The sequence below is a fragment of the Hibiscus syriacus genome, unplaced genomic scaffold (genome assembly GCF_006381635.1).
Source record: "Hibiscus syriacus cultivar Baekdansim isolate YM2019G1 unplaced genomic scaffold, ASM638163v2 tig00000329_pilon, whole genome shotgun sequence".
Classification (NCBI taxonomy): Eukaryota; Viridiplantae; Streptophyta; class Magnoliopsida; order Malvales; family Malvaceae; genus Hibiscus; species Hibiscus syriacus.
This window is the reverse complement of record NW_024061782.1, coordinates 867,404-882,693: the sequence shown is the minus strand read 5'-3', so window position 1 is coordinate 882,693 and position 15,290 is coordinate 867,404. Positions and strand designations below refer to the sequence as shown.

Here is a 15,290-nt window from a genome sequence, read left to right as displayed (position 1 = left end):
ATTAATTTATCATTAAATCAAATATTAATGATTACGACAATTATCTCAAATTTAATATTATTTACATTTTTGAACTTTATAGAAATTATATTGATTTTATAAGATTTCATAGCCTACATTAAGCTTGTTCTTGAATTGAGAAAAGAATGAAATTCATTTCAAAATTGATAGTATATTATAATAATAATTTCAAAATGTGTGAGAGTGAGTGATGGTAACGCTGGGTTACAAAATAAGGAAAGCAGTGGAATGGAACATCAGTGAGGCAATAAGTTACAAAACAGTAGAAAACAAAAACAAAAGATACAATTTTCATGGGGACTTCTCAGATTTCTGGTTTAGATGTGTATCTTTGGATATGCTGCACCTACTATATCTATAGTATAGATTTGATGTGTTAAAAAAATATGTATTAGATTTTAATGATAATGTTTATTTTCCACATGTTAAATTCAAACTCTTCATGCAAAATATACATCATTTTCAAAATTTGATCTATATATATTAAGTATATTTCATGGTATATCTAAGTTAAAATTTGATGTTTAAATAGATTGTTAAAATATTTATAAGTTTGAAGATCAATTTAGAATTTAGATATACTTCAGAGATGTATTGTGTAATTAACTATAATAATAATAATTTTTAATATCACATTTGGTATATGTGTTTTGATAAAGGGTAAAGTACACAGATGATCCCTTGACAATATAATATTATTTTGTTGAATTTCTCAACTATTGAAAGTTACAAAATGGTTTCTCGACTATAGTGCGTTATTTTGTTTAGTCGTCCAACTATTAAATTATAAACGGTCATCCAAATATTCATACACTTCAACTCTTCATTTTTCGTTAAAAATTTGACAATAGTTTGAACTGGATGTTAGCCTATTGACCGTGATGATAAAATCTAATCTAAGAATCTCAAACGACTATACAAATGAAAAGGTTCTGATGTCAAATGTTATCATACCCTAGTAGCAGGTTAATGTCCAACTCAGATAACCGTCAATTTTTTAACAGAAAATGACAAGTATAGAACATATGAATACTTGAATGACTATTTTGTAACTTTTAATAGTCAAGGGATTCAATAAAACAACACCTTAGAGTCAAGGGATCATTTTGTAACTTTTAATAGTTGATGGACTCAACAAAGCAATGTCTTGTAGTTGGGGGACCATTTGTGTACTTTACCCTTTGATAAAATATCCAATATGGGGCAAATACATTTAAATTTTTTTAATATGGTACTTGTAATTTGACAAAAATGTACGATGTGGTCGGTGTACTTTTAATATGGTACCTTGAAATTTGATAAAATATCCAATGTAGCGCTTGAATTATCATTTGTGTGTATTATATCACTTATAAATTTTCATTGGTTGATTTGACACTAGATGACAAATTTACCATAATATTACACGAAATTAGTTCAAACACGAAACTTACTAACAATGTTAACCTACGTATCATAATAATATACCTACTGATGGTTAAGTTTCCATGTTAAGTATTTAACAAAGTATAGGTACTGCTTTGCATATTTTATCAAAGTACAAGTACCATATCAGACATTTTGTCAAAGAAACAGTACCGCATTGAATATTATATATGTTATGATATTAAAAATATAAGTACATTATATTATATGTATTATTATGATATCCTAAACACTAATAATAATAAAACAAATGTAATATCAATATACAAATCTCTTTCAATTTTTATGAAGAGAAAGTATTGTTAAGAACTTTTGGGCCCAAGTGAGTAAGATCTTTTGGTCCCTTCTTCAAAGGGCCACTTATTATTTCCTCCATTTTAAGAATATGATGAAAGTGCTACATCATTAATGGAAATTAAACGGATGGGTTTACTAAATACAAATTGTACATTTTGTAAATAATGGTTCAAAATGGAACGTGTGATTAGTATCGGGACTAATGAATTATTAACATGTTAAAATGTTTATATGAATACATGATATAAATATGATTTATTGAGTAAAGATTAGATTCTCTTCTTCCTCTGTTATAACCATGGCATGGAATCGGTTGTTTACTCCTTTGAAATCTTCCTTGCTTCATCAAGGAAGATTGTCTTTACTTTTACACTATTATTTTCTTAATTCCCAAACACAAATTTATAATTACAACAATAAAATAAATGAATTTTAAAAAATAAATTCAAGCTCGAGTTATTTATATATATATATATATATATATATATATTAATTTTTCAAAATTACAAAAAAAAAATTGATTCAGCAAAAATCGGTCCTTATGATTTCCTTAAAATCTATTCTACCATCAATAAACAAATCGAACATTCAGTGAATCGTTCGTGAACCGTTGGATTGGAAATTCATTTATTTATTAAATGAGCGAACTTGAACAAGATTTTATATTCGTTTAATTAAATGAATGAACATGAATAAATGACTCGTTCGTTCATTTACATTTGAGAACGTTCGATAATTTATTTATTTATTTATTTTTGTTCATTTATATTCAACACAATCTCCAGGCTCGTTTGAAATATTAAAATTTAATAAATTTTAACCCTAAACCTATTAATATTTTATAACCCAATTACTTTTAAACTCAAAGAAAAAAGGCATAATAACAAAATTGCTCTAAACATTTGCATAAATGATCACTTTGTCCCCTCTCCTTTTTGAAACATTTTAGCCCCAATGTTCTATTTTAGAGCAAAATGCCCCTGAGTGAATAGAAATTATTAATTAATTACCGATCAACGTTTTTTATTAATGTGGCAGATCCATGTGTCATGTCGTGTCATAAAACATAAATTTAAATTATTTTTAAATATATATTTTTTCTCAACAAAAATAATTTTAATAAAATCAATAAAACCAAAAATCAAAGTAGAATGCCTCGTTAAAAATTTCTCATAATAAAGTGGAGGAAAAGAGTACATCCTATCCGGCAAAAACAACACGAAACGAGAAACCCCCGTCCAAATCGGACCAATTCCCTGCACACAACCCACCTTGCAAGCAAAAACACCAGGATAGCAAAAGCAAGTAAACTTCTTAAACTCTCTTCTACCTACAGAATGTATCCCAATGGACAAGAGCAGAAAACCGACAAGACAAAGGACAGGATTAGATCACCACCATCAAAGAGAAACCACCCAATACTCAGCCTTGTTTCAGACATCACTACCCATCGCTCCTCTGAAGTTAACCAACATCACCGGGAAATCATCATTTACGTCTGACTTTACAAATAACCCTCCATGAAATACTAGTCATGAAAATTACACGATTAGCATCTATGGTTTGGTAAAGCATCATCATAATTGATGAATATTAAAAAGACAAGAACTATCATATATATTATTTTCTGCTACTTTTGCTATACTTCTCAGATTTCAGAAGCAACTATGGTTTAGTAAGCTCATCATAATTGATGATATTGGTATTTTTTTTTCTTTACATGTGGCATGAACTATCTTGCATATATCCAAGCTTACACCAATGTCAAATTCAATTAAAAACAATAAAAAATGGATTATTCAAGGCGAAAGGAACAGTGGCAGCCACCTAGGAAGGTAAATTGATAACTTTGTTCGTTCAAAATCTTCCGACTGCATTGCATTGGAGCGACCTGAGACAAGCATTTGAGAGACATGGCAACGTTGTTGACTGGTTCATTACAAGCAAGTTGGATAGGGCAGGAATCAGATTTGGTTTTGTTTGTTTTACCAATAGAACAGATGCTTTCAGAGCGTTGGAGAGGTTGAATGGTTTCAGGCTTTATGTCTTTTGGTTATCGGTGACATTAGAAAAGTACAATGCAAGAGAAGCGTATTGGAGAAATTCCGTCCAGTTTGATAGCTAGAAGCTGAAGAGATCCGAGTCAGATGAAGGCTACAAGTTTAGGAGATATAATAAAAGAAATCTTCTAGTGCCTATAAGAAACTTGCAGGACAATGAGGGTAATTTTGGTGTTAATAGTCCTGAAGAGCTAAGTTTGCACCAGGAGGCGAAACTAAGAAGTAGGATAATCGGGCATGTTGAGAAGGAGGAGCTATGGAAGATGAAGAGATATCTGGTTGGTGAGATGGATGTAGTGTGTAATACTCGGAGTATAAGGGATAGGCTCCAAAAATGGGGCCTTGGGGAGATTAAAATCTATCGAATGAGTGGAAAAACATACTTGATATTCATTGATGATGAAGATCTCTTCTTGACGCCAGAAGAGCTTGACTGGTTCTATCTTAAGGAAATTTTTGCAGTGAGGATATGGTCCGAAGTGCCGTATCAAGTTCCAAGAGCTTCCTGGATCGAGATTCATGGTTTGCCTCTTCACTGCTGGAATCAAACTACGTGAGAAGAATAGACGAACTATGGGGATACTTCGAAGCCCTTGGGAAAATGGTTTTCACTAGATCGACTGTGAAAAGGTTTCAGTGCTAATTACTACTGCATTTGAGAGAAGAATTGAAGAAGGTTGATATAGAGATTGATAACAACATTCATTCGGTTCAGGTATTGGAAAAAGGATTTTCGGATGGTACAGATGATAATCGCAAGGGAGGTGGTTTGGTGACAAAGTCTGCAAAGAGTGAAAACAATGGTGAGGAGAGTCCACCGGAGTCTTCGTCAGAGGAGGTTGAGGATGAATAGAGACCTTCTGGTATGGAAAGAGAAAATTTTGATGGAGACAAAGATGTGAATGCTTCGGTTTCCAAAATGGGTGTAGATAACTTTGTCTTTCCTACTGGAGTCTCAATGGGCAGTCAGAACATAGGCACAATGAGTGCTAAATTGGAGCAAGTGAACGGTGATAAGGGCAACTCTAGGAATTTGGAACGTCTAAATGAAATCAATATTTTGAATCCTAATAGCTGTAAGTTGTTTGCATGGTTTTTAGAATCGGATCGGTTACTGAATCGGTCATGTTATCGATTTACTAGTTCAATCGATTGAATCGGTCTGATCGGTCTGAAGAATCGGACGACGTCATAATTATTTAAAAAATTAAATAAAAATACCAAAAATATTTAATAAAAAATAATTTTTTATATCACAAGTCATAACATATATAAGTTAAAACCCATAAAATCAAGTGAAACAAAATGATTCAAATTAACTACAACATAATATTTAAGATAAAACATATTAAATAATAAATATAATTATATAACTATAATTAAAAAATAAATTTGGGGTTAAAAAATCATAACAAAATGATATTGTTTGGTTTAATTTTTTTTAAACAATCTCACATGGCTAAGAAACATAGAAGAACATCCCAAAAGTCTAAAGAGTAAAAATATGAGAACAAAACAATCTAACATTGCTAAGAAACATAGAAGCGCATCACAACTAACTTCTATAAATAATAGAAGTAATTTGGCATTCAAAATCATGGAGCCTTTTGGTGAGCATTGAGTGAACTATTCTTTCACTTCAATCAAGCTCGAATTTTAGGCTTCAATCGAACTTCTAATTTTTTTTTGAGTTCAAGCCTTTTTGAGTTCAAGTTTCAATATTATATTTCGAGTTTGAGTTGAACTTGATAATTTTTAGCTTGTGAGCTTGAGTTGAGTTGAGCTTACTTTTAAAGTTTTCAAGTTCGAGTCGAGCTCAGCAATACTCGAGTTCGACTTGGCTCGTTTAACAAACGACGTTGTTTGGTTTAATTTAAAAAAAAAATCCCGGTTTTTTTCGATTTTCATCCGGTTCGGTTCGAACGGTTCAGAGGTTCTGGTCGGTTCACTAATAGCGGTTCAACCGGTTTAGATTGAACCGGACTAAACAACGATTTCCGGTTGAACCGGCCAGTCCAGTCCGATTTTCAAAACAGAGGTTGTTTGATGATGGGGTGGACCAAAGTATTGAAGGGAGTTTTGTAGAATATCTGACTTTGAGGCTAAATGTCTGAAGTCCAATTTTTGCTCGGGCCCAAGAGGATATTGAATATTTGAGTTTAGGAGGTGCTGAAATTTCATCCAACTGTGAAGCCAATAAAAAGGATAAACCTCTTCTAGGGATTAGCCCAGAGGCAAGGGAGATTGAGGCTTAAGTGGTGTTTGTTTTTACTGTGCAAGCTCTTCAAACCACTTATGTCTATGTTGCGCAGACCACGCGCAGACATTAGGCTTCGCAGACTGTTTGTTTTTTTAAAAGACAGAAGCCCTTCAAACGTCTACGCGAGCTCTTCTTGGTGCAGACTTGGTTTTATGTATTCAAAAGTCTTCAAACCTCTTCAAGAACAATTATAAAATATAGTTATTTATTAAAATAATTTTAAATAATTTAATAAGGTTATTTATTATAAAATAATTTATTTTAAAATAATTTATTATAAAATAATTTATTTTAAAATAATTTATTATAAAATATAGATTGATTTATTTTAAAATAATTTATTTTAAATAATTTATTAGTATGGATTGATTTATTTTAAAATATGGATTGATTTATTTTAAAATATGGATTGATTTATTATTGTAGCTGTATGGATTGATTTATTTTAAATAATTTATTAGTATAGATTGATTTATTTTAAAATATGGATTGATTTATTTTAAATAATTTATTAGTATGGATTGATTTATTTTAAAATATGGATTGATTTATTATTTTAGTTGTATGGATTGATTTATTTTAAATAATTTATTAGTATGGATTGATTTATTTTAAAATATGGATTGATTTATTTTAAATAATTTATTAGTATGGATTGATTTATTTTAAATAATTTATTTGTATGGATTGATTTATTTTAAAATATGGATTGATTTATTATTGTAGTTGTATGGATTGATTTATTTTAAATAATTTATTAGTATAGATTGATTTATTTTAAAATATGGATTGATTTATTTTAAATAATTTATTATTGTAGTTGTATGGATTATTTAAATTTCAGTATTGTAAAACTAAAATTATTTAAATCTCAGTATTGCAAAACTCTTTTAAGTTTAAAAAATTTGTTTATTTATATTTCAGTTCATTTTAGCAGTCTGCAGACGTTAAAAAACAAACAGTCTTATTCTTGCAGACTGCAGACTTTTGGTCCACCTCTTCTGCTGCAGATGCCTGCAGATGTGGTCTGCAGACTGCAGACTTTTTACCTCTGCAAAAACAAACACCACCTTAGTCTTAGTTTGTTTTCACTGTGCAACCTCTTCAAACCTCTTATGTCTGCGCCGCGCAGATCGCGCAGACATTAGGCTTCGCAGACCGTTTGTTTTTTAGAAAACATAAGCTCTTCTAATGTCTGCACGAGCTCTTCTTGGTGCAAACATGGTTTTATGTCTTCAAAGGTCTTCAAACCTCTCCAAGAACAATTATAAAATATAATTATTTATTAAAATAATTTTAAATAATTTAATAAGGTTATTTATTTTAAAATAAATTATTATAAAATATGGATTGTTTTATTTTAAAATAATTTATTTTAAATAATTTATTAGTATAGATTGATTTATTTTAAAATATGTATTGATTTATTTTAAATAATTTATTAGTATGGATTGATTTATTTTAAAATATGAATTGATTTATTTTAAATAATTTATTAGTATGGATTGATTTATTTTAAAATATGGATTGATTTATTATTGTAGTTGTATGGATTGATTTATTTTAAATAATTTATTAGTATGAATTGATTTATTTTAAAATATGGATTGATTTATTTTAAATAATTTATTAGTATAAATTGATTTATTTTAAAATATAGATTGATTTATTATTGTAGTTGTATAGATTGATTTATTTTAAATAATTTATTAGTATGGATTGATTTATTTTAAAATATGGATTGATTTATTTTAAATAATTCATTATTGTAGTTGTATGGATTATTTAAATTTCAGTATTGTAAAACTAAAATTATTTAAATCTCATTATTGCAAAACTCTTTTAAGTTTAAAAAATCAGTTTATTTATATTTCAGTTCATTTTAGCAGTCTGCAGACGTTAAAAAACAATCAGTCTTCTTCTTGTAGACTGCAGACTTTTGATCCACCTCTTCTACTGCAGATGCCTGCAGATGTGGTCCACAGACTGCAGACATTTTACCTCTGCAAAAACAAACACTACCTGATTGTTGTAAGAACGTTAACGGGGTTGATTCATTTGAATCATTATTTCCTGAATTAGTTCAGGTGGGAAAAAGTAAGAAAGCAAGGAAGTATGAGTCTTTACTAGATCTTCAGGGTAAAGTTCTGTCGACTGTGAATCGAAGGAAAAGAGACTGAGTGGTCGGAAAACATAATCTGAAGAAAAAGGACTTAGAGTTGTCGGAGCTATCAAGAAGGTCGATTTTCAATTCAGATCTCAAGGAAAAGCGGTTGGCAGCGATAAAAGAGGCTGAGATGACTCTGTTTATGGGGAAAAAAAATTAGGGATCCAAATTTTTGGAGATGAGTCAGAGGCAGTGAAGGAATTGGCGTTATTAGAGTTCGACTGCGCTTGATCTCATAGTCTAGAGCTTCGTTGTGAGGGGCGTGTTTTATCTCTTAAAGATTCTTAAAGAGGTTACGTCGTTTTGCTGTTGGTGTCATAATAAGAAGCCTTTAGTGTTTTTGATATGGTTTTTCTAGGTTGTTGTTGTCTTCGATTGTTAGGCGGCTCATGCATTCGGGAGGTGGTTGTTGTCGTCGTCGTTTATAGGAATGTAATACCTTCTCCATCTTTAAAAGATTTTCATTATTAAACATATTTTACTATCTCCATCCAGGCTTGTCTATCTATATGTGTGCCTTGCGACATGAACAGATTAAAATTGTAATCTTATAAAATCACATATTTTTTATATAATTATAGATATTTAATTTATTATGTAATCAACTAAAATTAAATATTATAAACTTTTATTACAAGGATAATCCTTTTTAATCTAATTTAATTCGTTTACATCATTAAAATTTGAATTGATGACTAATGCAAAAATTTGTCTTTAAAACAATTAATGGCCGACTAAAGATAAATTGACCCAATTTGTCCCCCCACACAAGTGCCATGCACACGAGGGAATTTATTTAGCAACAATCCCAACATTTTTCATATCAATTCAAGCCTTGTGACAGCCACATGTACTTTATCTTAAAGTCATCATATTATATCCTAAAAGAAGGGCACATCTTTCCTGATCCACACTTATCTCCTAGCATCAAGTTTGAAAGCCATTTTTTAATAAATTTAAGGTTAAATATAATATAATATCTATGCCAGAGATTGCACGGCACATGTAACATGACGAAAGGTAAAAATCAGAGTCTTTTGTCAGAACAAAGAAAGAAAGACAGCAACATAGTGAAATGCTATGCAGCTCAATCTAATGCTTCTGCTTTATCTAAAACATCTCAACTTAGCTTGGTGGAGGAGGGCTAATTATGTAACCAGCTCTTGGGTTAGTATTTGGCCCTGGATCTTCATAATCCATTATTTCAGTCATTCTCCTTGGTTCTGGAAGTTTCTGTTTGCCGAAAAAAAAATACAATATCAAGCTTATATTCTCTCTTTTTCGAGATTTTTATCTCCAATATTTCATTTTATAGAAAAACGTTTCTCCATAAATTGAAAATCATTAGTTGACAAATAACTAATATTCCAAAATAAGATTTTTTTCTCTAAAATAAAATGTTGGAGGACAAAATATTTTTTAAAAAAAATGAATAAGGGTCAAAATGATTATTTAGTTGAATGTTAGGAGATTTTTTATTGTAAAATAAAATATTAGGGCCAAAATACTAAAAAATATAGGGGTCAAAATTATCATTTTGATCAACTTTAGGAATTGTTTTAGTATTATACCAAAAAAAAACCAGTTTTGCGCTCTTAAAAACTGTAATATGTATATCAGTGTTGAAAGTTTAAAGGAAAGATAGGGAAAACAAACCTTAAAATGAGCAGAAGTGAATTCTTCAAATTCAACAGTCTCCAACACTTTTCTACCATATCCTGAGAAATGAGAGTAAAAAACAGATGTATATCAAATGATAAAACAAGAAAGCCTTGGGGAAAAAATGAATATATACCCTGAGGGAAGGAGAGAGCCAAAAGCACTGAAAGAAGCAGCAGTTTGAGAAGCCAAGACCGACCCATTATTTGTTCAACAATCCCTGAAAACGGGTACTTCACAGATTTTATGAAGGCTTTATGGTGAGAGTTTCCACGAAAACTCTAAGCTTTAGCTTTCTGCAACTTCAGATCCAACGAAAAGGCACTATAAAAGCGTATGTTTCACCACAACACACACATATATAGAGCCAACGCGTAAATGTATTAAAATTAGGATAAATTACGCGAGATATTGTACAATTTATATTATTGTATTTTTAATTTCTTTAATTATAACATTAAGGTTTTGTTTTAATTTTAATTATATCAGTAAGTTCATAAACTTTGAAGGCTCGTCGATGTGGATAGATATTTCTACCAGTGTAATGATGTTGACAAAACAACATCGTTTTTATAACAACAATTGATAACTAAAATGATGTCATCTTAAATATTGAATTTTAAATATTTATTTTTTTCACTAAATTTTTTAAATAATTAACTTTTTGGCACTACACTTTCTCGGTCGTCGTCTACAGCCAATCACTGTCGATTACCAATCGTATTTCATAACAAGATCGATAACAAAATCATTGTATTTCACCCCTCTTTCTTATCCTAGGATAGATTATTCCATGAAACTCAATTAAAATAAATGAAAAGTCATTTAAAAGTTCAACATATTAATACATTGGTATCTTCTTATGATCTTTCAATGAAGTTATTTTTCAGGTATGTTGTTTGTTTCTCAAAATTATGCTTCTTACAATTCAGATTTTCGAACAAACACAAGAAAGTCCTCAAACCCTTAATTTAAAATTTTTGAGTGTGTTTCGCGAAAAATCAATTCTAGGAGAAGTAAGAGGAATGAAATGTAAATGTTTTGGTTCTAATTTTTTCGTGAATGACAACTGGTGGCGAGCACTAATCGGTTGCCAATTATGGAATAAAAAGTGAAGTATCAAAAAGTAAATTATTTAAAAATTTAGTGATAAAATTAATATATTCTTAAAATTCAGTGTAAAAAACGTTGTCATTTTAGACAAAACCATAGTGTGCTTGAAGAGGGAAGGGGTAGAGTCGCAGCAGATGCATTTGAAAGCTGGACTTCGGTTATAGTGCTAGGTCAAGATAGGCCTGGCGAAGTCTATAGTGGGCTGTTAGATTCTAGTAAAGTTGATGGCTCGGGTGAAAGAGTGGAAGATGTTAGTTTGGAGTGGGTGCACATTATAATTTTAAGAGTTATAGAGGATATAGATGGAATGGGCCAAGTTGTAAGGGAAGAGATGTTTGATGATTTAGGTAAAAGTACGGGGGAAGTAGAGATGTTTGATAATATGTCCAAGCGATCAAATGAAAAGTTAAGTTTGGATCTTTTTGAGGGGGCTCCCGTAAGTGCAGTTTCAAGGAGGATGCTAAGTCTTTTTTTTTTTTCTGAGTTAGACTAGACGATTAGAAACAAAAAAGCAAAGAAATACGAGTCTTATCTGAAACTTTAGGAAAAAGTTCTTTCGAAAGCGGATGTTAGGAGGAGAGATCGAGCTCTGAAAAAAATAAACTAAAGAAACAAGATTTTGAGTCTTCAAAACTTTCGAGAAGGTCTCTCTCTGATTAAGATATCAGGAAAAGGAGGCCAGCGAGAATTAGAGAGGTAGAGTTGACCTTAATTTTAGAAAAATAAAAAACTGGAGATTCTAGTATGTGATAATGAACTAGAGATGTTAGAAGAGTTGGTGTCACTAAAATTGACTTGTAATTAGACTTTGGGAGTTAGGGGTTTGGGTTCGAGTTCGAGTTCGAGTTTGAGTTTAACGGTGGGTGGATAAGGATCACTACATGGAGTGTGAGAGGTCATGGGGCGAATCCTTGTCACTTGCCTTGCATTTTCTTGAAGAACCTTAAAGCGGATGCTGCAGGAGTCGAAGTAAGAAGCTTTGGCTGATCTTGACTTTCATATTGCCTGGTTATTGGTGTCTTTGAATTCTGAGTGTCACATGCAATCGAAAGGTCTGGGGGGTACTGTTGTTATTTGGAACAAAACTATTTTTAAGGAAGAACAATCGATTGCTAAACAGAGTTTTATTTGCGTTAAGGGATACTGAGTACAATCAGGTGGAAGCTGATATATTCATTTGACTATAAGATTGGTGTGGTTTCTTTCTTTTGGAAATTTAAGGTAATCGGTAATTCATGGTAAATGGATCTCTTGATGCATCGCCTATCCTATTTTTAGCTCAGGTAAATGAAATATTTTGGTTTTACAAAATGTTAAGAATATGACCTTGTGGGATAAGTTTTATCCTTATTCATGTGATGTGTAAAGCGGTTGACTTGGTCAACTCTCAAGTCTTAAAAATTTGGGTATCGTTTTGGAACTTATCGAGATCGTCTTTCGGTTGGGTCCATAATTATGTTTCGACTTGAATGAATTTGATTAGAGTCGTCATCGATCACTTTAAAAATATTTAGGTGGATCGGACACCATCTTACCTGATCTGCGTTTTACCAGAAATGTATCGGATTCGAGAGTCGATTACAGTCAATGAATGATTAACACCCTTGAGCTGCCCTTTCGGTACCAATTAATTTATCGGTTATCTTAATTGTGAAAAATTAAAAATTAAAATTAAAATTTAAAACATTCGATTCAAATTACTTACCTTTGATTGATTAAAAATTCCTTTAAAAAATCAAAAATATTGTTAGATTGTACAATAAAATAAATAAATAAATTATTTAATTTCAAAATTCTCCTTCGGAATTTTAGTCTGAACTACATTCCAAAATGTCTAATCTGTGCTTAAAGTAGGTGGTTTCAAACCCAGCTTGTCCTCGATGCAATCAATTTTATGAAGACCCGTTACACGTAAGCATGAAATGTGTTTTTGCTATCAATGTGTGGAGAAAGCTTGTTATTCGGGGGTCAGGAAAGGTAAATAGCCATACTTTTAATGAAAAGATTGAGTGCCTTTTCTCTAGTAAGAACAGTTACAGACACAATGAATTTGCAATAACAATCTGGGTCCTTTGGTTTGCTAGAAACAAACTAGTTTATGAGAATATTAACCAAAGAGTCGATGAGATTCTCACATTTATCAAGAGTTACTCCAAGGAACCTGAGAATGTTTCCTGGCGCCTTCACCATCCGAGGGTGTATGAGAGCTCGGTTTGGGTCTTTGACAATAGGAGACAATGTGTCGTCATAATCAAGAAACATGACAATCTGTTTCCCTCTTGATGCAGCTACTATTTGCTCAAACATGCTCAAAGCCGAGGGATGATGAACAATCCAGGAGCTTCGGTCGTCGGTTTCTGGTAAGGAAGCAGACCTGATGCGAGTTGGAGAAGAAGCTCTCATGGAATCCAACCAGGCATTGATTTTAGCCCCTCCTTTTTCAGTTTCCAACTTCTTCATCAGTAGCATCTTAAGGTCTTGAGGTGAAAAGGACTCGGGTACTGGAAGAGATGATGGAGGCAACACATTCCTAACTCCACGCGATATCACATCAAGAACCACTACATTTTGTTGGTTAGCCATTTTTCCCTTAGCTTCTTCTGGTTTATCTGAAGAGAGTAGGGAGAGAAACATAGTCTGAAAGAAAGCAGAGAAGATGACAAGTGTGAGATCTCAAGAACCCTTTTTTTGTGAAAACCAAACCCCCCATTTTGGATCAGAAGACTGTTTAAAATATTAAAAGCACATAGGCTTTTTTACAATCAAAGAGAGAAGAATAGCTCATATTCCCGTGGCCCCCCTCTTTGATTTGTCTTTAATGGAAAGAATTTATATACTTCGAGTCTGTTGTGCAGGCAGAGAGGTATGGGAAATGTTGCCCTGGAAGTGGAAAGTAATGGAGTGGGTAGTTGTTTAGTGGTGGATAGTGGGTAGGTAAACATGGGGTCTGAAAAAAATAAAAAAAATATTAATAATAATAATAATAATAAATAATATAATAAAATATTTTTGTAGATCCGGACAAAAACGGGTGTTTATAGCTCACTCTTTGCACATTTTAGTGTTAACAAGAATATGATAAAGATGAAAAAGATAACTAGTTTTTGTCTGGTTTTCTTTGATTTGAGACTTGATAGTGTTTGTTGTGACATTAAGTCGATCAATTGGGCACGATATCCTTTGTCGTGAAGTTGAAATCGTGGATGGCTCCTTCGTTGTGAAGTTGAAATAGTGGATGACCCCTTCGTTGTAAAGTTAAGCCTTGAATTGGATATCCTTCGTCGTGAAGTTGAAATCCAAGGTTTGCTGTAACACTCTTAACTCATATCCGACCCGAATACAAGTCTGAGGTGTCACATTGACTTTTCAAACTTTGACTCTTATAGAAAAATCCCGAGAATTTTTAAAACTTTCATTAAAACGAAATACATTAATTTACATAAGACCATAAAATACAAAATCGATCAGAGTATTCGTAATTAACACTTATTACATGCCAACACTCTATACATAACCAAGTACATACTTTGTCAATTACTTCTGATCTGATCTCTTAGTAGTATTGATGTCCGTGCTACTTCTATTTTCACTTTTCCTGATTCTTGGTACCTACGTGTAAATCACTTACACGCTAAGTCATAGACTTAGTGAGGCAATAAATGAATATGCAACAATAAACTTATGAATGTTCATACTTACCATTGGATCATGACATTTCAATATGCATGTATCTATAACACGATAACATATATAATCATATAATGCACATACGAAACTTACCTTCTTGTATCACTTTCACTGTAAATCGGTATTTCAATTGCTGTTGTTGTTGCCCAAGTATATTATTGAGAATAGATGTATGTGAGTACATTGAGGTTATGCACTAATATTGTCACCACAGCTCGTATCAATTCCCTCATGGGGCACCGAACCTTAGTTCAGTATTCATCCCGTAGGACCACTACATCCCGAAGGACTATTATACCCTCGACTCTTGGCATGCCAATTACACCTATAGTTCTCATATCGTATACTATGGGCATTATTCTTATATTTCATATGTTCATGTACTCATATCCTTTTTCTTGTGATCATGTATCTCATATCACTTCATATCATGTTCTCATATCACATGTCATATCACATATCATATCACATGAACATATATATGTCTTATGCATGTATCACAATAATTATCATGTATGCATGTTCACAACTACTGTATTATAAAAATCAACATAGGGATTAGACTTATCACAAGTCTTATTCCATTATAATATACATATAG

General features: G+C 31.7%; 1 protein-coding gene across 1 annotated transcript; it reads right to left on the bottom strand.

The window, feature by feature from the left end:
- Positions 1 to 13,093: 13,093 nt before the first annotated feature.
- Positions 13,094 to 13,636, bottom strand: LOC120175550 (probable trehalose-phosphate phosphatase I). Its single transcript, XM_039182180.1, has one exon. It carries the CDS (start codon positions 13,634 to 13,636, stop codon positions 13,094 to 13,096), a length of 543 nt encoding a protein of 180 aa, XP_039038111.1.
- Positions 13,637 to 15,290: the final 1,654 nt, after the last annotated feature.

Excerpts from the sequence above, each read along its gene's own strand:
- LOC120175550 (XM_039182180.1), bottom strand. The coding sequence starts at position 13,636 with ATGTTTCTCTCCCTACTCTCTTCAGATAAACCAGAAGAAGCTAAGGGA.